We start from the raw sequence: 24,496 nt of genomic DNA on the forward strand, positions 1-24,496 counted from the left end.
CAATCACTAGTGCAGCGCCTGAGAGCTAGGCGCCACACTATACAGTGCAATGTCTAGCTTTTAGACTCTGCACAATGACTTAGCAATTTTTAGGTAGTCCGGGGTACAACGCTGGTCAGACGTGTAGTGTGACGTCTTCATGTCGCGTGTCACACAAAAAGGTCAGCCGCGATGAAATAGTTTCACAGGCTCTGTGATTTGATTTCGTCCGCATGTCAAATTTGCCGTTATTTCGCTCGACTGGCAGATTTGCGGCGTTTCCCAGAGTTGCTCTAACCCACCCCTCGGGTCATTTCTAGTCAAAAGTTCCCCTTCCCCTTACCCACCTCCTCTCCCTCACGAACCCTCCTACTCTTCCAAACCCTAGCATTTTCCCTTCCCCTTTCGAGCTTCCCATGGCCGACGGCGAGCCGGAGGCGCCGGCAGAGGATAACCATCCATTCCCGGAGGCGTCGTCAGCCGAGATGGAGAAGCACCCGCCGCCGGAAGCCCCCGAGGCGTCTCCGGCCGAGACGAAGCCAGAGAAGAAGGCGGTGACGGAGACGCAGGTGAAGGAGGTGAGCAAGTCGGGGCCGAAGGAGATAGAGAAAGAGGTGAAGGTGAAAGTGGAGAAGGAGAACGAAAATGTGGAGATCGAGGCGACGCTGCGGCCGACCGGAGCTGGGACGGAGGCTCCCCCCATCCTTGCGGTGCCGATGTTGGCCGTGCCGTGCTTCATAGCTCCTCCAGGGTTTGCGGTGCGTGTGTAGTTTCTGTCTTGGTTGCATATGATGCATTGAATGCGTTTGAAGTTTAGAGTTATCATGGTTATGGGTACGGCCTGCTCAGGTTGTGTCTGGACTAAATAAAGGATAAACACGGTATGGTGTTCAGTCGCTTGGGAAGATATGGTTAGTGCTAGCGCTGATACTGAAACAGTGGCGTACTTTGAAATTTGTGTTTAGTGCTTTTGGAACCTAGTTTGTTCGGCAGTCAGGACCAACAACTAACTGAAGTATGGTGATCTGTCATGTGATAGTTGGTTTCAGGAATGGTGCTAGACGAGGTGGATACTGGTGGGCATGTTTCATAACTCATGTGCCATTCTTAGGTTCCTTCTGCAGATATCAGGAGTGGGCTTGTTTCTATATTCGTAGTTCATAATTTCCGGGTGCCCGATCTAGAAGAGGTGGAGACTAGTGGCCATGTTTTGGAACTCATGTAGTTGGGCTAGATAGTGTTTGCGTGATTTTTTATTGCAACATATTTAGTCATCACTCTGTCACCGTTTCTGCTTATTGTTGCTACTGCCATATTTGGTGAGAAGGTTGGGTTGGTATCAATACTGTCAAAGAAGCAGAATTCCTTAGGGTTAAACTATCAAAGCACATAGATTGGTTGTGTTTTCAGTTCTCAGGTTTAGACGATCCTTATGGTATTTTCTGTACTTAGGTTGTTTGTTGAAGAAGTGTTGATATCTATTGTCGGACACAAGTTACAAAACAAAATTTGTGAACTTCAGCTTATCCTGCAATTGCAATTTAATTGTACTAGGAAAGTCTCATGATTTGGCCAATGGAGAAGACATATAGATATGCATATGCAGCTTAAGTTCATAATGTTGAATAAAAAACATTACAATAAATTTAGCAGAAGTGTGTGCTTGATTCAAGGAGCAATATCAATTCACTAATTGTATAAGTATGGGAGGTATAATTAGTCGTATACTTGCACCTCTTTGTAGTTGTTGCAATATACATTGTTTGTCACCGTACATGCTTATTGTCTTAATACTAGTAGATCACAGAAATGCAGTACTACATAGGTTTTTAAAAGAACCTTTGGGTTTGTATGTGAATGGATCCATATTATATTATCATCTTTTTTCCAGTCATTGTCCTTTATTTTGGTTTGTTCATTGGACTTGTAAAATATTATCTTTTTGAAAACAGGGCCAGTTTGCAATGAGCCATCAAGCAGCTTTGGCAAGTGTTACAGCTCAGGCACATATACAATTGCAATCACCAGCCTCATCTGCATATTCAGAAGGGCTGCCGAGTCCATTTCCACATCCTATAACACCTAAAGCTATTCGGCCACTGCAGCAAGCACCATCAGTAACTCAAGGAAGTATTGGAAGACCAATTGCAGAGAGGCCATCCTCATCTGAGTCAAAATTGCAACATCATGCAGCTGTAAATATTGTGGGTGATGGCTTCAATTGGAGGAAATATGGTCAGAAGCAAGTGAAAAGTAGTGATAATTCTAGGAGCTACTATAGATGCACAAATTCAAGTTGTTTGGCCAAAAAGAAAGTTGAGCATTGTCCTGATGGCCGTGTTATAGAAATCATATATAGAGGAGCACACAGTCATGAACCACCACAGAAGACCAGATTTGTAAAAGAGAGGTCGCTTCATATTTATGTTCCCCCCATAGGTGATGGAACTCTGCAACTTGTGAACACTGAAATTGTGGAATCCCGTACACCGACATGTAAATTAAACCAGAGTGCTGCCATCGAAAATTCTGAACAGCAGCTCTTTTGCTCAAGTGATTGTGAAGGGGATGTTGGTAACAAGTCAGAAGATGAACATCGTAGTGCAGAGTCGCAGCCAAAGCGAAGGTCATTGTGCTGTTGCACTATCTGTGCCATTCATATACTCATATTTTCGTTGTTTAGTTGTTCTTACCATTGTTTTCTTTATTATATTGTTCTTTGAACAGGATAGTTGAAGCCACAACATCTAACTTAACTCCAGTTCTCCGAACTGTCAGGGAGAGAAAGATTATCGTGCAGGCTGGGAAGATGAGCGATGGGTACAGATGGCGTAAGTATGGGCAGAAAATTGTGAAGGGAAATCCAAACCCCAGGTGTGTGTTGCTATTGCTTACCCATGGTTACTTCAGTGAATATATTAAACATTAAGGCTAGTTCTATTCAGGTGCTTATTAATGACGGTGCACGCTTAACCTCACTATGTAATATTTCTGAGAAAATTAGCTCAGTACCATCGCAAATATGCCTAAACTGACAAAAACATCTGGTGTGAGGATGACCAAACTGACAAAAACATCTGGTGTGAGGATGACCAGGGTTGTAAATACTGTCTTGGCAGCTGCCTAGGTGCTTAGTGGAACACTACTGTCAGTTCTAATTGCGAAGCTAGCAATGAGCAGAGGTGGAAGACAATGTTTTTTCGCTGCTTAAACTTCCACTGCTTTTCTGCATTCTCTCCTTTCTATTTATCAGACTTGTAGAAGGAAACTGGGGATATGACCCCTAACTTTGCGCCGCCGTGATCCACAATGCTCGTGCCATCCCGTGAGCAGATCAACAGGGCAGAAGACTCGCTCAAGGCGGTTAAGCCTTTGAGCTAAACCAGCTAACTCACCAAGCCTAAGCTGACGGAAGAATACACAATAACAAAAGGGATGCCATGGCAGCAGAACCGGCAAGGTTTATTTCTAACATTCGCTCGAGGCGGTTAAGCCTTCGAGCTAAACCAGCTAAGTCGCCAAGCCTAAACTGACGGAAGAATGCACAATAACAAAAGGGATGCCATGGCAGCAGAACCGGCAAGGTTTATCTCTAACATTCTCCCCCCCCTATAAGCCTTGCAGTTCCTACTTTATTTTGTTGATGCCGATCCTGCTTCTCAGCTCTTGGAACCTGATTCTTCCAAGTGGTTTCGTCAGAATGTGCGCGAGCTGTTGATCAGTGACGATGCACTCCACCACGACCTCTTCCACGCACTCCCTGATGAAGTGAAAGCATAGGTCGATGTGCTTGCTCCTGTCGTGGTGAATGAGGCTCTTGCTTAATGAGATAGCTGATTTGTTGTCCACCTTCGGAATCGATGGACCCTCCTCCTCCCCAGTTAGATCCTTCAGCAACCGGGCTAACCGGACGACCTGACAAGCCATCGCTGTTGCTGCCATGCATTCAGCTTCGCAGGAACAGAGGGCCACCACACCACCCTCTGCTTCTGTGATTGCCAGCTGACCGGGTTGTTGTTGAGGAAGAAGAGCACGCCAGTAGTGCTCTTGCGCATGTCTGGATCACCGGCCATCTCACTGTCACAGTTTGACAGTGAAGAGCTGGAGCTCCTGATGTAGTGACAACCGTAGTCGATCGTGCCGGCGATGTAGAGCAGGATGTGCTTGACTGCCGCGAGATGCAAAGTGATCTTGGGACACTATAGGGGCCTTTTTGCAAAATAACACAGGTGCCCCCTTTTAATAAATTACGGAGAAGTCTGGGGTCATCTACGAAAACTGTGCTCAGATCCTTTTGTTCTTTCTCTTTTCCTTATTTTCCTTATTCTCGGCCAACCCCTTTGGTAGGCCTTTCCCTCGGCATGCCCGTTGGCCCAAAGGCCCAAGCTGCTCCACGTCGACGAGGCGAGGCGTGCGGCGGCATGCGTTCTGGGTGATGACATGGAGAGTGGTGGCATGCTGGTGCTGCTAGGCGGTTCGGCATATGGTGTGGCGGCCCGGCGCACAGATGGATGGCTACGTGTGCTTGCATTTAGGCGGCGCAACAATGCGGTGCGTGCGATCGAGATGATGAAGTGACACGTTCGTTGTGTGTAGTCGTGATGGGCAGCGTGTGTGGGTGCGACCGTTGGGTGGCGCCAACAAGAGTGGGCAGACGAAAATTTGATCTTTCTTAGATGTGGTTTGATTTATAGACACATGCACATGCACGTTAGTACGCTAGTGAATTTACTTTCGGTGCCAATTCGCTAGTCATATTTGCAGATTGTGTGAATGTGATACGCCACCACGTGCACGTCAGTGCACGTGCGTACCACCACTTCATCCGGATATATTCATCAACCTCTTCATGGTTAGCCATCCTTTTTGCATCTAGAGGGTCGTGTAATGCAACAATCAGATCTGATCTAGACGTGATAATTTTTTTTTTGAGAGAAATGATCTTCATGGGGAGGATCATGGGGATGATCAATACCTTTCGATCTCGTGAAGTTTGCTGTAAGTTGGTTTGTAGCCGTGAAGATCGTTGGTGCAGTTTTGCCAATCATCCTGGTGAGAGGGGTTTGTCGTTGATGATCTTGGCGTCAAGGTCACCTCCTCCCCATCCGCATCTTGGCGAAGCTCCATGCTGATAACATGTTGAGAGTATTGTGGAACGCAATGGGAAACTAGAGACGAAAAGCAGAAGGGAGACACAAAGTAGACACAAGATGTAGGATATTGGCTCTTATCTTTATAATTCAGATCTCTGGAGTAGAACTACATTTGTTGAGTCATGCCCCTTAATAACAGGTGGTCTGCTAGGCGTATCCAAGTATGAATCCACCAACCTTTGGCTTGGGAAATGGGCATGACCCTAGTGGGGTCGGTTTCCAAAAGTATGGTTAAGGAAAACACAAATAAGCACTTAATAGTTTTTTAGTTGGACAGAAGAAAATACATGATGCATGTATGGCAAGACAATGTGCATTTTACTTTAATATCTTGACGAAGACTTAAATGTATAATTTTGTTTTCATCATTTTCTTAAGGAGTATGTGTTATATACATATCGGTCCATGACAATAAAAATATAGGCTAAATATTGGTCATATCATCCCACATATTGGTCTACACCGTCCTATATGTGTTAAAATGATAGTTCCGATATGATATGCTAAATCGGTAGACTGCTGAAACTGATATTAGAACCTTGCTTGCCCTCAGAGCATGCGCTTGGTACCTAATGTAGCGAGGGATTTTAACAGACCATATAAAAGAATCATAACTCAATCGATGTGTTTTTTAGTTTGCATAAATTGTACCACGCATTTTTTAACTAATTTCTATATAGGTGCCTGGAAAACAGTCATGCCAACAATGCTGGCCACTCCCTTGATCAACATGCCCCCAATGGGTCGGGTTTGGATGGGTAGAGCTGAACCAGATCAATACCCATATCCATAAGTTCGTTTATTGCCCATCCATGAAAGTATACATGGGCAGACATGGTCCGTACCCATACTCTCTGGATATCCAGCAATCCATGGATATCCATATCCATGCAACAATGAAAACAACGACCATAACAATATCTTACATATCATCAACAATAACTATAAAAGGTCACATAACACGGTAGACAATACACGTTAAGAGTTTTACATACATCAGAATTCAGAACTACAAATGACAAACCACAATATGGTTAATACTTACTCGAAAGGAAATTAGGACAGGTTATATGACATGTGTCACTGCCATGTGGGCCCTGCTTGTCAGATGGGTATCCATGGAGCAAGTTCTAAATCCATGCCCAACCCATGAGTTAGTATCCATCCGTCAAAATCCATGGGTAGAAAAGGTCCTCCAAACCTTTTGTCCAACGGGTTGGATGTCCATGGATACCCGGATCCATTGATAATATTGACATCCCTAATATACTATGTGATTGCAGTGCCAATCATTTGTCCCTTTTCCGATGATAGTGTACACCTGAACTGTACCTGTGATCATGCTGTTTCACCTATTGGCCATTGAGTTTGTGGTCAATGCAATAGTATGGGGGTGACATGAGCAGTAACTTAAAGGGATGTGTATAGTACCAACACAATAATACTAATGAGTATGAGCATAGTAGCTATAGGATTAAGTCTAGGGATGGTCTTGCCCCAGTGGCGTTTGGTGTGATGCCGAGTGAGTGCGTGCCGCCAGCGCTCTCGAGCCGCGCTTGGTGGCTAGGGGCCGCTGTACTGCTGTTTCTGCTGCTCCATGGGGGGCTGGCAGATACAAGCGGCAGGGCCAGCGTGCTCCTAAATAAGCTCGACGAGGTTCCTGATCCGGCGGAGGGGCCCCGCCTCGTCCTCGACCCCAGCAGTTACCGCGGTGGTGGAAGCAGGGTTGAGGACGAGTGGAGCACCAAATTCCGGCGATTGGGTTGGAGCTCATACACACCGGTGCTTGTGGAGGTATGGCGCCAGCTGAGGCCTCTGGCTGTGGCGTTCAGCCGCCGATTTTAATCTCCCTGCCGGTGTATCTTCTGGCCGAAAGGCGGCTGTGTGGAGCTTTGGCTGCTACAGATCGGCGCCGGCTCCTCTTCTTCCTCCTGGCCTGGTGCCATATCACGAGGCAGTGCAGTCTAAGCTTGGAGTCCATCACCTCTTCCACCGGTTTCCTTGGGAGCTGGTGGGGCGTGGTGGCGGCATCACCACACCGAGTGGTTTCGTCCCTGGTGGTGGCAACGCTGCATCCGAGCGAAGGACCAACGTTGGACCTGGTTGTAATCTAAAATCTTGCTATGGGGTCCTCCGTGCAAAATGTCAGGGACTTGAGTGTACTTTTCTTTTCTTTGAGTCTTTTTCCGAGCTTTGTAATGTCACCGCCCTAAAATAATGTAGCTCCCTGGATCCTTTGGAATCCATCTCTGTTCAAAAAAAAAACTAATCAGCATACCATTGGCAATTTGTTTACTAGATGTGCACTAAAAGACGGACATTGGTTTACTAGATGCACTCTGGACATTGTTTCATTCATTGAAGCTCTTCTGTGAAACCCATCATGCACTGTATTCCTCGAGGCACCCAATCGTTGCATTTAGTTGATTGGTGCTCCATACGTGAGTTGTGCTTCAGAGAAATTTGATATACATTTGCTCAAATTTACGCATTTTTCTTGTGCTATAATCGTGCAGCCTGTGTCCATATATCACTGGTTACCCACGCATTTATATTTTTTAGTTTTCTTATCATACATTTGGAATCTGCTAGAGATCATTTGTCTATGGTTTAATGTGGATATGCATATAAATGAATTGATAGCGATTCTGTCGGTTGCTAAAAAGAATATGAATATTATTTTATTATTCTCTGCCCTGCGTGAAGTATTGTTTTATTGAAATTGCTTTCTTGCTCAACCTCCGCAGGAGCTATTACCGCTGCACACATGATGGGTGCCCTGTCCGTAAGCATGTCGAAAAAGCACCAGATGACATAAACAATATGGTAGTAACCTATGAAGGTAAGCACAATCATGGTCAACCATTTAGAAGCAGCAACGAATCAAGGGATGAATCCGTCTCTGTGATCACTCCAGCAATGACAATCACTGAGCAACCCAGTACAGTGTCTTCAACATCGGGTCAGAAGCTTCCAACCAGCACAGAGAAGGCCGCTGACAGTGAGTCCACCATGGACACAACTTTAGAACTTGGAGGTAAGAAGCCACCAGAGAGCGCACAAACCCCGCGCAGCATGAAAATTAATCCAGACGGCCTGAAGAATCCCCTCCTGAAAGATACTTCTGCAGCAGTTCCTGTCCAAAACAATTGATTTGCGAGGATAGGTTTGATTCAACTAATGCATTAGTTTGTGTTATTTATATTTATTGGTTATGTGAGCTGTTGTTGGGTTAGCTTCTGTATATGAGATGAGGGTCAGCATCGTGCGGAGCATCACCGGATTGCCAGAAGTTGGGACAGAGAATCTAGGTTCAGAAAGCCATGATGAAACTTACAGTTGTCCCTTTGTATAGATTTCCAATCCTTACCATGTATAGGTACTGTAATCGCTTCTGAGGCTAAGCAAAAAGGAGACAAAGAACCTTCTTCATGTGTGGAGTGCTCTTTAGCTGTATTGTTCTAGTTGGATTGATCACAAACTTTAACTGATCTGAGATATGATGTATTCATCTGTCGTTATATTTCATGGTGTATGCAAGTTGACAGTCTATGGATACAACGCTACACTGTTTGTTGACTACGTGCATTGACATGTTACATTAAATTCCAGTACGCTTTTGTGATCCTCCCAAGATACTGCTGAAGAACTTGTGTACATCCTAAAACATAGGTTGATGTTAGAGATTAATCGTTGTGGTGTAGCAGGTTTAGAGGTTTTCTCGGAGGTGAAATTTAAACTTCATAATTTGCATGTCTAAAGAGTCGGAGTACATTCTTCATAACTTGTTAGAGCATCTAGATCCCGGAAAACGACTCGGCCTGGAAAATAACAGCCGTTTTACGGTTCCATGGTGAAAAAAAAGACCCGAGCAGGTCCTGAAAAATGCCAGCCCGGATTTTCTTCTTCTGGGGAGCAGTACATTCGACCCTGAGTGCCGCATATGTGCAGTTTTTGTGAAGAATTGATTGTAAACGAACAAGAGAGTCAAACAAATGAATCGATAAGATACTTTTTTATTGATGATTGAACACTTATATACAGGGGGAACGGACGCACCCAAAGGATGCGAAGGTTCAGAAGGCGGTTCCTCGAGGCGACGCTCCAGAAATGATATGTCGGTTCCACACCGAGGGGATATCCACGTGCGGTTACAAGTAGAGATTGAATTAACTAAATACATTAATTAATTAAATTCTAACACTCCCCTTAATCTTTACTTGTCCTTGAGCGTGTTCATCATTTTGAAATAGTCTCCTCTAAAAAAACCCTGTGGGAAAAATATGAGAAGTAGTATAGGATATTGGTAAAACTCCTTCAAACCCATTGGGAAAAATAAGGAGGAAAAGTTCCAACATATAATGAGTACTGCCTCTGTTAACTCGATATGAAGTGTATCCATAGAATTTGGAGGACAATAAATATGTCGTATATACTTTCCTAAAAACCCCGTTGGGGAAAACGGAAAATATGATATATAATCTTGTGTTGATATTACCTCATTAAAACCTTTATGAGAACGTGTATAGTAAACTCATGAGGGGAAAAAGAGTATAATATGATGCATTGAACAAGAACAATCCAGAAAGATACTCCCCCTGATTCTTGCAAAATTAGAAGCCGTCACATACCAATTCCATGAACACATTTCTGCAACATAGAAGTTGGTAGAGACCTGGTGAACAAATCAATCGAATGATTTGACTTGCAAGATATGCAATATAATGATATTGCTTATTATGTAACCTGTTTGCATCCGGGCAACACAAGAAACATTATCTTTGAGATAATGGTTGGTGGATGTAGCCATGAGGTCTGTTTGGAAGACTCTTCATGAGAGGGCTACCACACCTAGTAGGAACACTAAGCTTGTCTACGATCTGACATAGTGGGGATCTGATTGATGTATCCAATGATATCGGTGTTCACATTTCCATGAAACTGAAAAACCAGGACAAAATGTTTGATGCCTTGGAGATATCGAAAGATATTCTTAAGTACCAACCAATTGTGTTTGGCATTGTGGAACGTTGAGTCCCAATATCTCATTTCCATTGTCTCATGGTCTAAATAGATCTTTCTCTACGTCTAGAGAATGAACTCCCATGAGAGTTATGAATGGATAAAATTTGTCCACAATGAATTTCTCCAATATATTATGGATATAGACAACATAGTATAGCATAATGTATGAATGAAGGTGCTCAATTTGTAGTAACGAGCGGTATTTTGGTTTATCCAAATCCTTCATTTTAAACTCCGTCATTTAGATGATTACATGTGTAGTCATTGCAGACACACAAACATGGATAATCATCATTGTAGGAGTAATCCTTGTGAATAAGGAACTCACTACGTCGGTTGTACCAAATGTACCGACAATAATAATAAGTCATGGTAGCTTATTGATTTATCACGATGTATGTTGCATTTTGTACTTCGATTCGGAATTAAGGTTCCATCGGGAACCATCTATATCTGAATCTAGTGATCTACATGGATATGTAATCACTACATCTATCAACCGCATAGATAGATGATTTTGTACTGCCAATGATATAAGTTATCGAAAAGAGATTCCACCTCTGGACAATAGTTGGGTATATGCGTGAACCCTTGTGCTACAATACTTGCTCTTTGTTTCACCACCTCGTTGTTCTCAATTCTGTTTCCAGAAGAAAACTGGTGTAGGTATTGCTTATGAATACCTTCCCATTATTGAGCAAGATCATTTCTATCTAGATTATACCCTTTGCTTGAGTTCAGTCCGAGTGTTGTTCACACTTTGCCATGGCCATGGTCTTTCGATCTGAATCACTTGAGAGGTTTTTTCAATCTAGTTGAGAAATGTATGTCGACAATTGTAGACTTCCGGTTATATGTTTCTCCAGAATCTATATATCAATATATAGTTGATGGAAATATCGTTACCCATGGTGACTGCTCGCGATTTCCCAATGCGATTGAGTCGGGTATTCTGATGTCTCGGTCATTGAGTGCACTATAACCTGGGTTGGTGGAGATTCCCATCCACTGGGTGTATACTACCCATTAGGTGTCTGTCAACATGAAGTTGACTTGCATTTACTAATTCACAGGCCTTGATATTCTTACTTGCGAGAAGCTAAATCCTGATGTACTTCTGCCATACATCTCCCCCTGTTCCTTTGAACGGGGAGTGGAGTGGATTTTGTTGGTACCTCCACTCTTTTAGGCATACTTTTGCAAAATTGTAGGATTGTGTGACACCTTTATAGTCAGTAAATGAATCTGACAGGTTGTTTGCAATGTGTTGCAAATCTTCTGAACGCATAGTTCTGATCTTTGAGTACGTGGATATGAGGTAGAAATGTGTTGAACATTCCACTAATTTCCTGGCATTCTTTATGGTACTTGAAATCTCCCCCTAATGCCTGGAAATGTTCCTCATTGAATCAGCATACTGGTCTTGAATAACTCCCCATGCAAAGGGCTTGAGGTATTGACGGAAATATAGTTATTCCTCACATAGATTCCAACTATATGTTGAGGGGCCAATGTTGTATGCTGGGGTGGTGATATCGGTGTGTAACCGAATTACCGCATATGGGAAATACTTGGTAGATTTCCATGTATCAAAGATAGAGGGGAATAAAATTATGCAGTTTGGTCATGAGAGTGTAAAACTGCATGACTCCAACGTAAAGTTGGTTAGTTGCAATTCCAAAGTAAAGATAATGCAATGAGCTTAACTCTTTGGATAGGATTCTACCAAACCATTTTGAGTCTAGACATTACAACAAATTGCTAAACTTCAATCCAAAGGCCATCGAGAAGTCCCTCAAGGAGAATTCTGCAATGTTATCCATTCGATTTGCTTGAAATCGATGTCAGGATAATGAGCCAATGGTTTCGTGTGAATAAATCACACACTTAAGACCATCATGTAGATGTCTTTTAGAACCATGGAATACCTGAATAGTCTATTCAATGGATGGGAAGAGCCACTTACCTCAACTTGATGCATTCAAGGAGTCTGAGTGGTTCAACATACACTTTAAGGTGCATGGACCTTAAAATTAGCTTCCCTGTGTCACTTGTAGTGCACATAAAATCCAAATGTTGTTAGAATTTAGCATCATAATAATCATAAACTATTGAAATTGCTGATAGTTTTGGTTTCAACCCAATGTCTCGATGGCCAAGGCGAGTATGCCAAGTTTGTCATGTACAAGACACTCTGGAAAACTATCTTGTACGCAACATGTGCTACGGGTTGTGTCGTATGTGTAGTACAATCCAGATGATACAAAGAGAATGTGCTTGCCATATCCATTGCATATGGTAAAGAGAAGTTATTCTCTTTGTTGTCATCATAAGTTTCGCTATGAAAACTATTTTGACGGATACCTCCATAGTTTAGTAGGGTACGAGTTAAACTTGGAAAGCAATGAAGCATCCCAACGTTACTCGAGTACCAACAGGGATAGTAAATATGACTCGAGTTGAGCCAACAAATACCTCATCGCGTCTAGTGATTTTAAAATATCTCTTTTCTCTCAATGAGAGTGGAAACATTGGACATCCCTGAGTATAGAGTTTATGGTGTATATGTCCACAAGGCACAAATCATTTTTCATCGGATTGACTCCCGTAAAAATCTATAGATAGACATGAAGATTCTCAAGAAAATCACTGTCGGGTATATAGAATACATACTAATGAATTTGTATCAAAGTGCTGATACAATATATTGTGATATACAATATATGATGACAACAATAATCATGTTCTTATTAGAACATCATAAATGGACATAAATAAATAGATCACTAAGGAGACTAAGGGACTAAATGTATAGTCTCCAAACATGTCGGTTGATGCATATTCAACCATCATGCTTTCCATGCTCATAGGGTCTCGTGACAGCTTGATGGTGTCACGTTGAGGGTTTGAAGTGTGTTTCAAACCATTACCCTTGAGGTCCTTCGTGTCCCGGTGGAGTGGCTTGGATTGCACACGCTATCCCATGAGATGCAAGACTGATTTTGATGTCCATGACCCGCTTAAGTAAGTTGTGACCATTGAGGGCAAGAGCCTCAAATTGTTAGCCATCGATTACTTATAGAGGCAAGCCAGAGATAATTAATTTACAAGAAGTAAATCAAAGACCATCATGGTTGATGTTGTATTGACCTTAGCAAAATTAATGGGTATTTCAAGAAGTCATCTTGAAACCATTAATGTGAATCTCAAATTGCTAAGTATGACACCTTGAAGATAATCTTCAAAATGGAGTAGATCTCGCATCACTAGGGAGTATAATCTAATAAAATCAGTAGATACTCACTCGTAATGCCTTATGTCATGACTTAGAAAAATATGTGGGAGAGCACTTTGTAAAGCAATTATAATGTCAAAATGACAAAATATAGGCTTTAACAGTAGTGGTGATAATCTGCAAAGCAGTAGATTTACACACTACCTTGTGATCCCAACACATCGATTTGAAAAACAACACTTAGAATTTTGCATCTTTATTTGCAAAAATTGAAAACCTCAATTGCAAATAGACGTATTAATCTCGACATGTGGTGAACATGGAGATATATACATCATAGAAATATTCCGAAATACATTGTACTCGATGGAGAAACAGTACTGTAGAAGTACTTAATTTATCTTTGCAAGGGATCGGAAATCTCAATTGCAAATATATGTAATTAATCTCGACACGTGTTAAACGTGAAGATATATAACATCAATTTAGGATCTGGAATACATTGATATTCAACAGAAGACAATACTAGATGCACTGATTTTAACAGTTTAAAGCGGGAACTAACCATCGCTTAAAAATACTGTTAAAGCACAAATGAACTTAAAGCTGAAATGTGCTAGACGGCATGTTTTAGCCGCTCGTGGGCCATGGCTTAATTATCAACCACATGCGTGTATGCCACGTGAATGCATGTGTGGCAGCCCACGGTCTGGTCAACCGAAGAGATAAGGAAACAAGTCCCCACTAGAGATGAAATCTCGGGTTCGGCTCACCTGCGGGGCTCCCAACAGGGATTATCGTGCAGGGCCAGTTAGAGAGTGCCACGTTGTGTCCAAGTGGGCCAGCAACTCTAATTAAGTTAGATTTATTTTGTGTTTGTCTGAAAAACTTGCTCCTTGGATGATTCGATCCTTCCTGACCTGGCCTCTGCGCTAAGGAAACACGAGACTGGATGCTATCACGAAGCCGCGGACAGGTTCTTGTTCATCCACCGGCGATGTTGCTGACTCGTGTACCACCGGTAGAGGAATACCGTGCGCGGTTGTATGACACATGCAGCTCAGCTCCTCGTTGTTTCTTTCTAGATCATGCATATTAATTATAGTTTTAAATAACCGGCTATAGTTCGCTATAGCCTTTTCAGCAGGGTGCCGCTAAATGGCTGTCTTTACAAATAGCCCGTTATAACTTCGCTATAGCTGATTTGGAGACCCGCCGCTATTTTGCATAGCCTGTTATTTAAAATATTGATATTAACACCTTTTCGCCAAATTAATTGAGCCAAAGCACTCCAAATGACAAGATCGGAAGCCGTAGTTTCTTGTCCAGTGGGACGCCGCCGTGTTAATCTCCCGCTGCGGTGAGATTCAGTCTCCCTCTATGATCGAAGTCCTTCTCACAGTCTCAGTAGACTCCTATAGGATACTACCTCGAAGCCAACAATTGCAACGACGTGCTCGTCGACGGCATCATGTGCACTCTCCTCGGTTGCCGCGGACATCCACGCCGTCCTCGACTGGCCGTACACGGGCTAGGCGGCCAGCGGCGTCCCGGCTGATGAGCAATAACCGATCCGCGCTAGCCTTCTCCTCACTGCATCCCGTCGCACGTCGCCAATCTGAGGATTAATCCGTCTGTGGTGTGTCCATATATCCAATTAAACGACGAGCATTGATCCGGCGAGAAGCACAGCTTCACGCGCAAGAACGAGAACCTATTGTGGAGGACGTCGGAGATCCTGAAGTATTTTGTCAAGCTTGAACGCCTCCTTGTCTCATCGTCTTGCGTTTGGCGGCGACGCATCCCCATTCCCCCTTCGTCGTCTCCCCCATCGTCTACTGATGAAGGACCGAAGCAGCAGGAACTAGGAAGAAACAAAGTAATTTAACTTAATTAGAGCTACGGGCCCACTTGGACACGTGGCACTCCCTTACTGGCCTTGCACGATAATCCTTGCTGGGAGCCCCGCATGTGAGCCAAACCCTGAAATCTCCAGCGCTGGATCCCTCACTCACGGAGACTACCATAGAAATCCTCTCGCTTTAGGGGCTCCATGTACCTGTGCGCCAGAGCGGCTGCTTGACGGCGAGGTCTTAGGAGAAGGCCGATAAGACGGCGGCGGACGCCGGAGCGTGGCGCAGGCGAAGGAGTGGCGGGCGTCGGGGACGGCATGCGCGACAGCCGGCAGTGTCCCAACCACATCGCTGGCTTCAACTTCAACAATCGCAGGGGTTGGAGACGGCAGCGCCGCGGTTTCGTCGTCGTCGTCGTCGATTATGACGGCACCGTCCAGCCGACTGGTGCTCAAGTCCCGGCGCGGCGGTCGATGGAGGCCATGGTGCGGCCGTAAAGCCTCTCCGCGAGCCTGCTCCAGCCCGCGTTGGCGTCGGCGTGTTTTGCAAACGCCACGGGCACGAAGCCAGGAGGCCGCGGCTGAGCACGGGAGCGCGGCGCGGCTGGGCAGCGGCCATGGGCAGGAGGGCGCGCAGCCGGGCGGCCGGGCGCGGGGGCGCGTTGCAACGCGGAGGCCGTGGTCTGGGGCGCGGTGCGGAGGGCGCAAGTCCGGCGGTGCGGACGGGCTCGTGAGCGTGGCCGAGGCACGAGGCTGCCGACGCGGTCAGACGACGATGGCGCAAGGCGCGGCGTGGCCGGGCGGAGCCGGCCACGGCCTGGCGTGGGCGGCACGCAGAGGCCGGGGAGCGGCGTTGACGCGGCCAGGAACGGCCACGGCCGGCGACGAGGGCGCGAGGCGCGGCCGTGCGGCAAGTTTTGAGGCCTGTGCTCTCAGTTACGAGCGTGCTGATAACGTGTGAAGAATCGATTGTAAACGAACAAGAGAGTCGAACAAATGAATCGATAAGATACTTTTCCATTGATGATTGAACACTTATATACAGGAGGGCATCCAAAGGATGCGAAGGTTCAGAAGGCGGTTCCTGGAGGCGACGCTCCAGGAACGATACGTCGGTTCCACACCGAGGGGATATCCACGTGCGGTTACAAGTAGAGATTGAATTAACTAAATACATTAATTAATTAAATTCTAACAGTTTTTACAGTCCCATTTCCAGCTTCCCCTATCGTTATGAAGGCGGGGCGGAAGTTTCAGCCGTGCCCTCCATTTTGCCGCCGCATCTCGCCGTCGATTCTTGTTGCCCCAGCCACTCCGTGCCGTCGAGTAGTTTTGCCGCCCTCCGCCGCATCTTTCTCACCACTTTGTGAGCTCGCGGGTGGCCATTCCTTCCCGCGGGTGCGTGGTCGCCGCCACCGTTGCCGTGGAGCTTTGCTTGAACCCTTGTTGCGGTCAGAAGAGGTTGCTTCGGGCACGATTGAGCCGCAGATTCATGTTAGCAGCCGCCGGGCACCGCGGGTTTGGGGCCGGGCCTCGTGGGGAAGTAGGGGCGGCGGGTTTGCTACCGACCGGCGGTGGGGAAGAAACAACGCCGTCCTTGCAGCCAAAAGTAATTTTTCTAGTGATTTTCATGGGTATTAATTTAGGAGACGAGCGATACGTAGATTAAATCATGGATTTTTTAGATGGATAATGATTGGAGTTCGTCGTTGTCGTCGTTGGAGTCGGATGATTTCGACATAGCGGATTTTTTTGGCGATTATGTGGAGTAATACGTCTTCGTCGTATCTATAATTTTTGATTGTTTCATGCCAATATTCTATAACTTTCATATATTTTTGGCAGCATTTCATATTATTTTTGGGACTAACATATTAATCTAGTACCCAGTGTCAGTTCCTGTTTGTTGCATGTTTTTTGTTTCGCAGAATATTCATACCAAACGAAGTCTAAACGCGATAAAAATATACGGAGAATTATTCTAGAATATATGTGATTTTTAGAAAGTGAAATCAACGCAAGATGATGCCCGAGGCTAGGGCTGGACTAACAAGCTACTCAACTCGTTAAGCTTGTGATCTTAAGCTTGCGATCGTTACGCTCGTGATCGTTAAGCTCGTTAACTTTACCGAGCTCAAACTCTTGATTGGCTCGGTTCGTTAAATACTCATTAAGCTCGTGAGCGCTCACGAGCGCTCATTATAGTTTACAATAGTATAGAAGCATTCCATCATATATTCAATATTTAAACATATAACAAAGTAGTAATGCATCAACCTTTGCCAAATTTATACTTTCCAAATAGTAGCAAATAACGCAGCAACCAATAGCTAGCAGCAACACACAATGACACAATAAAATAACATTTGAACAGACACAAAGTGACACAATCATAAGTCAAACCACCATTGACAAAGACAAGTCCAGGACTTCAAAAGATAAAGCCGAACATGGCTTAGACGCTGATGCCGTCGGTGTTGGATCAAGTTTGATGAGCAGACTAGCAGTACATATTATATTAACTACTTCACCACTTCAGCATGACACTTCATCAACATAAGGTCTTAATAAATAACAATGACCGAAATAAAATGATAGCTGCTAGATAAGGAAATGCAAAGTAGCGCCTGCTCCTCACATAAGTTGCTCATCAGTTCATCTTCCTACATAGACATAGAGAAATTCACTAGTTATGATGCAAGCAAATATACAATGGTACAGCAATACAATCACTCTCAATAAAAATATGGGAAGCCTACTAGTTGCTTTCCGTCGTATCTTCAGGAAATGGAATGAACTCGACATCATCATCATTGCCCTCTTCCTACAAAGGTAAGTGCAAATATGCAATTTCAGTTAACATTTAGCAAGAGTCTAAGGTTACAAGAAGATAATACACAATAGAGAGCAAGTAATATTACCACTATAATTGTAGGCTTAAGCTGCTTTTCTTTTGATCCCTTGATGTAGCTAGAAGCACACACAAGTGCCTCAACCATGTTTGGGCTGAGAGAACTACGATAGTCATCGAGAATTCTGCCGCTCGTAGAGAATGTTGACTCTGATGAGACACTAGTTGCTGGTATAGTCAAGAACTTCTTTGCCATCTTTGCCATGATAGGATATCTATGAGCATTCAACCTCCACCAATCAACTATGCTGAACTTTGGATCTAGAATTGGATGGGTTTTGTCTTCAAGGTAACTGGTCAATTCAGATTTAGATGGCTCTGAATTTGTCTCCTCTAGGAAGGACTGAAACCCACTTGACAATGAGGACATGGATGTACTTGTTTGCCTACTAGATATTGAACTCTGTTCATTATTGTTGCCAGCCTCATTCTTGTGATTTTCCATCTCATAAGTAGCATAGAGATCAAAGAATTTAGATTTCCTCGGCCTCACTACTGCCCTTCTCTTTACCATACATTTTCTTAAAACAGCAATCAACAAGTTTCATCTTAAACCTAGGATCAAGAATGGTGGCATTGACCATGACATTGTTCTTTTCCTTTTTTGTTTTTCCCACTGTTTTCATTTCCCTCACCTTCACTATTGCTTTCCCAATATTTATCAAACTTATCAAGCATTGCTTCTCCCATCTTTTTGAAGTTTGCATTCGAACCCATGGTATGCTCTACGATAGCAATCTTAACATTCATGATATATGGAAAAAAAATGTTGGCAGTGGGATAGTTAGATCCTGATAATACAGTTGTTACCTCGGCAAACGATTTCAAGATGGGTTGAATCTTTTCATATAATGCCCACTCTTCATCTCCAGGCTACCATTTGTAGGTAGCATCTACCTCTGCATATTCCTTGAAAGCAGCCCTATACACAGTGCAAGCCTCTAGCATTCTGCATGTAGAATTCCATCTAGTAGCAACATCCAGGCATAAACCTCTCCCAACTATTCAAAGACTTGCAAACCATCAATAATTTGTACATGCGTGTTGGAGATTTTTTCAAATACTTGACAGTATCCCTAAGCTTATTAACCAAAGTTTGCAATAGAGCAATGCCAGCATTCACTATCAAATTGACAATGTGCATAGAACAGTGAACATGGAAGTACTTAGGAATAAATTTAGTTGTTTCCTAGCAATGACCTTGTCCATCAGTCTCTTAGCAGCATTATCATTTGAGGAAGCATTATCCATAGTGATTGTCATGATCTTATCTTCTATTTTCCGTTCTTGGCAACACTCAAAAACTGCTTGAGCTATGACACTACCCGAGTGAGGTGGATCTAGCTCTATGAAGTTCAAAACACGACATTGCATGACCCAATCATCATGTATGTAGTGAGCGACCACAACTAGGTATGAGAGAGTTTGGTTTGAAGCCCATAGATCACGTGTCAAACTAATGCTTTCGACAGACTTTAGTTGCTTTTTAAGGATTTCTTTCTCGGAAAGATACACTTTCATGCATTCAGCTCTGATTTTCTTCCGACCAATGAACTTGTAGTACACATTCGTATATCTCATGAGGATATTGAACCAAGCATGTGAAGGAAATATGCCCTAGAGGCAATAATAAAGTTATTATTTATTTCCTTATATCATGATAAATGTTTATTATTCATGCTAGAATTGTATTAACCGGAAACATAATACATGTGTGAATACATAGACAAACAGAGTGTCACTAGTATGCCTCTACTTGACTAGCTCATTAATCGAAGATGGTTATGTTTCCTAACCATAAACAAAAGAGTTGTTATTTGATTAATGGGATCACATCAATAGGAGAATGATGTGATTGACATGACCCATTCCATTAGCTTAGCACCCGATCGTTTAGTATGTTGCTATTGCTTTCTTCATGACTTATACATGTTCCTATGACTATGAGATTATGCAACTCCCGTTTGCCGGAGGAACACTTTGTGTGCTACCAAATGTCACAACGTAACTGGGTGATTATAAAAGAGCTCTACAGGTGTCTCCAAAGGTACATGTTGGGTTGGCGTATTTCGAGATTAGGATTTGTCACTCCGATTGTCGGAGAGGTATCTCTGGGCCCTCTCGGTAATGCACATCACATAAGCCTTGCAAGCATTGCAACTAATGAGTTAGTTGTGAGATGATGTATTACGGAACGAGTAAAGAGACTTGCCGGTAACGATATTGAACTAGGTATTAAGATAGCGACGATCGAATCTCGGGCAAGTAACATACCGATGACAAAGGGAACAATGTATGTTGTTATGCGGTCTGACCGATAAAGATCTTCATAGAATATGTGGGAGCCAATATGAGCATCCAGGTTCCGCTATTGGTTATTGACTGGAGACGTGTCTCGGTCATGTCTACATTGTTCTCGAACCCGTAGGGTCCGCACGTTTAAGGTTTCAATGACAGTTATATTATCAGTTTATGAGTTTTGATGCACCGAAGGAGTTTGGAGTCCCGGATGAGATCGGGGACATGACGAGGAGTCTCGAAATGGTCGAGACGTAAAGATCGATATATTGGACGACTATATTCGGACATCGGAAAGGTTCCGAGTGATTCGGGCATTTTTCGGAGTACCGGAGAGTTACGGGAATACGTATTGGGCCTTATTGGGCCATACGGGAAATAAGAAAAAGGGCCTCAAGGGTGGCCGCACCCCTCCCCTTGGTCTGGTCCGAATTGGACTAGGTAAGGGGACGCCCCCTTCCTTCCTTCTCCTTTTCCCTTCTCCTTTTCCTATTCCATATGGGAGGTGGAATCCTACTAGGACTAGGGAGTCCTAGTAGGACTCCACACTTGGCGTGCCCCCTCCTAGGGCCGGCCTCCTCCTCCCTTGCTCCTTTATATATGGGGGCAGGGGGACACCTCTAGACACAAGTTGATCCACGTGATCATATTCTTAGCCGTGTGCGGTGCCCCCTTCCACCATAATCCTCGATAATATTGTAGCGGTGCTTAGGCGAAGCCCTGCGACGGTAGTACATCAAGATCGTCACCACGCCGTCGTGCTGACGGAACTCTTCCCCGACACTTTGCTGGATCGGAGTCCGGGGATCGTCATCGAGCTGAACGTGTGCTAGAACTCGGAGGTGCCGTAGTTTCGGTGCTTGATCGGTCGGGCCATGAAGACGTACGACTACATCAACTGCGTTGTGCTAACGCTTCCGCTGTCGGTCTACAAGGGTACGTAGATCACACTCTCCCCTCTCGTTGCTATGCATCACCATGATCTTGCATGTGCATAGGATTTTTTTTGAAATTACTACGTTCCCCAACAGTGGCATCCGAGCCTGGTTTTATGTGTTGATGCTATATGCACGAGTAGAACACAAGTGAGTTGTGGGCGATATAAGTCATACTGCTTACCAGCATGTCATACTTTGGTTCGGCGGTATTGTTGGACGAAGCGGCCCGGACCGACATTACGCGTACGCTTACGCGAGACCGGTTCTCCCGACGTGCTTTGCACAAAGGTGGCTAGCGGGTGACAGTTTTCTCCAACTTTAGTTGAACCGAGTGTGGCTACGCCCGGTCCTTGCGAAGGTTAAAACAGCACCAACTTGACAAACTATCGTTGTGGTTTTGATGCGTAAGTAAGATTGGTTCTTGCTTAAGCCCGTAGTAGCCACGTAAAACTTGCAACAACAAAGTAGAGGACGTCTAACTTGTTTTTGCAGGGCATGTTGTGATGTGATATGGTCAAGACATGATGCTAAATTTTATTGTATGAGATGATCATGTTTTGTAATCGAGTTATCGGTAACTGGCAGGAGCCATATGGTTGTCGCTTTATTGTATGCAATGCAATCGCGCTGTAATGCTTTACTTTATCACTAAGCGGTAGCGATAGTCGTGGAAGCATAAGATTGGCGAGACGAGAACGATGCTACGATGGAGATCAAGGTGTCGCGCCGGCGACGATGGTGATCACGACGGTGCTTTGAAGATGGAGATCACAAGCACAAGATGATGATGGCCATATCATATCACTTATATTGATTGCATGTGATGTTTATCTTTTATGCATCTTATCTTGCTTTGATTGACGGTAGCATTATAAGATGATCTCTCACTAATTATCAAGAAGTGTTCTCCCTGAGTATGCACCGTTGTGAAAGTTCTTCGTGCTGAGACACCACGTGATGATTGGGTGTGATAGGCTCTATGTTCAAATACAACGGGTGCAAAATAGTTGCACACGCAGAATACTCAGGTTATACTTGACGAGCCAAGCATATACAGATATGGCCTCGGAACACGGAGACCGAAAGGTCGAGCGTGAATCATATAGCAGATATGATCAACATAGTGATGTTCACCAATGAAACTACTCCATCTCACGTGATGATCGGACATGGTTTAGTTGATTTGGATCACGTAATCACTTAGAGGATTAGAGGGATGTCTATCTAAGTGGGAGTTCTTAAGTAATATGATTAATTGAACTTAAATTTATCATGAACTTAGTCCTGGTAGTATTTTGCAAATTATGTTGTAGATCAATAGCTCGCGTTGTTGCTTCATTGTGTTTATTTTGGTATGTTCCTAGAGAAAATTGTGTTGAAAGATGTTAGTAGAAATGATGGGATTGGATCTGTGATCTGAGGTTTATCCTCATTGCTGCACAGAAGAATTATATCCTTGATGCACCGCTAGGTGACGGACCTATTGCAGGAGCAGATGCAGACATTATGAACGTTTGGCTAGCTCAATATGATGACTACTTGATAGTTTAGTGCACCATGCTTAATGGCTTAGAATCGGGACTTCAAAGATGTTTTGAACATCATGGAGCATATGAGATGTTTCAGGAGTTGAAGTTAATATTTCAAGCAAATACCCGAGTTGAGAGATATGAAGTCTCCAACAAGTTCTATAGCTAAAAGATGGAGGAGAATCGCTCAACTAGTGAGCATGTGCTCAGATTGTCTGAATACTACAATCGCTTGAATCAAGTGGGAGTTAATCTTCCAGATAAGATAGTGATTGACAGAATTCTCTAGTCACCATCACCAAGTTAGTAGAACTTCGTGATGAACTATGATATGCAAGGGATAACGGAAACGATTCCCAAGCTCTTCGTAATGCGGAAATTGACGAAGGTAGAAATCGAGAAAAACATCAAGTGTTGATGGTAGACAAGACCACTAGTTTCAAGAAAAGGGCAGAGGGAAGAAGGGGAACTTCAAGAAGAACATCAAGCAAGTTGCTGCTCAAGTGAAGAAGCCCAAGTCTGGTCCTAAGCCTGAGACTAAGTGTTTCTACTGCAAAGGGACTGGTCACTGGAAGCGGAACTACCCCAAGTGATTGGCAGATGAGAAGGATGGAAAAGTGAACATAAGTATATTTGATATACATGTTATTGATGTGTACTTTACTAGTGTTTATAGCAACCCCTCAGTATTTGATACTAGTTCAGTTGCTAAGATTAGTAACTCGAAACGGGAGTTGCAGAATAAACAGAGACTAGTTAAGGGTGAAGTGACGATGTGTGTTGGAAGTGGTTCCAAGATTGATATGATCATCATCGCACACTCCCTATACTTTCGGGATTAGTGTTGAACCTGAATAAGTGTTATTTGGTGTTTGTGTTGAGCATGAATATGATTTGATCATGTTTATTGTAATACGGTTATTCATTTAAGTAAGAGAATAAATTGTTGTTCTGTTTACATGAATAAAACCTTATATGGTTACACACCCAATGAAAATAGTTCGTTGGATCTCGATCGTAGTGATACACATAATCATAATATTGAAACCAAAAGATGCAAAGTTAATAATGATAGTGCAACTTATTTGTGGCACTGCCGTTTAGGTCATATTGGTGTAAAGCGCATGAAGAAACTCCATGCTAATGGGTTTTTGGAATCACTTGATTATGAATCAGTTGATGCTTGCGAACCATGCCTCATGGGCAAGATGACTAAAACGCCGTTCTCTGGAACTATGGAGCGAGCAACTGACTTATTGGAAATAATACATACTGATGTATGAGATCCGATGAGTGTTAAGGCTCGTGGCGGGTATCATTATTTTCTGACCTTCACAGATGATTTGAGCAGATATGGGTATATCTACTTAATGAAACACAAGTTTGAAATATTTGAAAAGTTCAAAAAATTTCAGAGTGAAGTGGAGAATCATCGTAACAAGAAAATAAAAGTTCCTACGATATGATCGCAGAGGTAAAATATCTGAGTTACGAGTCTGGCCTTCAGTTAAAACAATGTGAAATAGTTTCACTACTCATGCCACCTGGAACACCACAGCATAATGGTGTGTCCGAA

The 24,496-nt window shown here is 43.6% G+C and overlaps 2 protein-coding genes across 2 annotated transcripts; one reads left to right on the forward strand and one right to left on the reverse strand.

The window, feature by feature from the left end:
- The first annotated feature begins 265 nt into the window (after nt 1–265).
- Nucleotides 266–8,714, forward strand: LOC125518376 (putative WRKY transcription factor 4). The gene is made up of 4 exons (XM_048683242.2): nt 266–737; nt 1,932–2,605; nt 2,707–2,853; nt 7,880–8,714. Exons 1-4 carry the CDS (start codon nt 396–398, stop codon nt 8,283–8,285), a joined length of 1,569 nt encoding a protein of 522 aa, XP_048539199.1. The 5' UTR covers nt 266–395; the 3' UTR covers nt 8,286–8,714.
- Nucleotides 8,715–18,002: 9,288 nt separating this feature from the next.
- On the reverse strand, nt 18,003–18,525 carry LOC147959722 (zinc finger BED domain-containing protein RICESLEEPER 1-like). The gene is made up of 2 exons (XM_087532869.1): nt 18,166–18,525; nt 18,003–18,068 (listed from the first exon to the last, which is right to left on the reverse strand). The coding sequence occupies exons 1-2, from the start codon at nt 18,523–18,525 to the stop codon at nt 18,003–18,005; spliced, it is 426 nt and encodes a 141-aa protein (XP_087388995.1).
- Between the last annotated feature and the right edge of the window lie 5,971 nt (nt 18,526–24,496).

Source organism: Triticum urartu, chromosome 7A, assembly GCF_056163025.1.
Source record: "Triticum urartu cultivar PI428250 chromosome 7A, HENAU_Tu73, whole genome shotgun sequence".
In the NCBI taxonomy this organism is placed as follows: Eukaryota; Viridiplantae; Streptophyta; class Magnoliopsida; order Poales; family Poaceae; genus Triticum; species Triticum urartu.

Coding starts and splice junctions, on each gene's coding strand:
- LOC125518376 (XM_048683242.2), top strand. CDS start 396: ATGGCCGACGGCGAGCCGGAGGCGCCGGCAGAGGATAACCATCCATTC. Junction 738..1,931: donor TAGCTCCTCCAGGGTTTGCG/GTGCGTGTGTAG, acceptor TTTTGAAAACAG/GGCCAGTTTGCAATGAGCCA. Junction 2,606..2,706: donor GAGTCGCAGCCAAAGCGAAG/GTCATTGTGCTG, acceptor TTCTTTGAACAG/GATAGTTGAAGCCACAACAT.
- LOC147959722 (XM_087532869.1), bottom strand. CDS start 18,525: ATGTCCTCATTGTCAAGTGGGTTTCAGTCCTTCCTAGAGGAGACAAAT. Junction 18,069..18,165: donor TTAAGCCTACAATTATAGTG/GTAATATTACTT, acceptor TTACCTTTGTAG/GAAGAGGGCAATGATGATGA.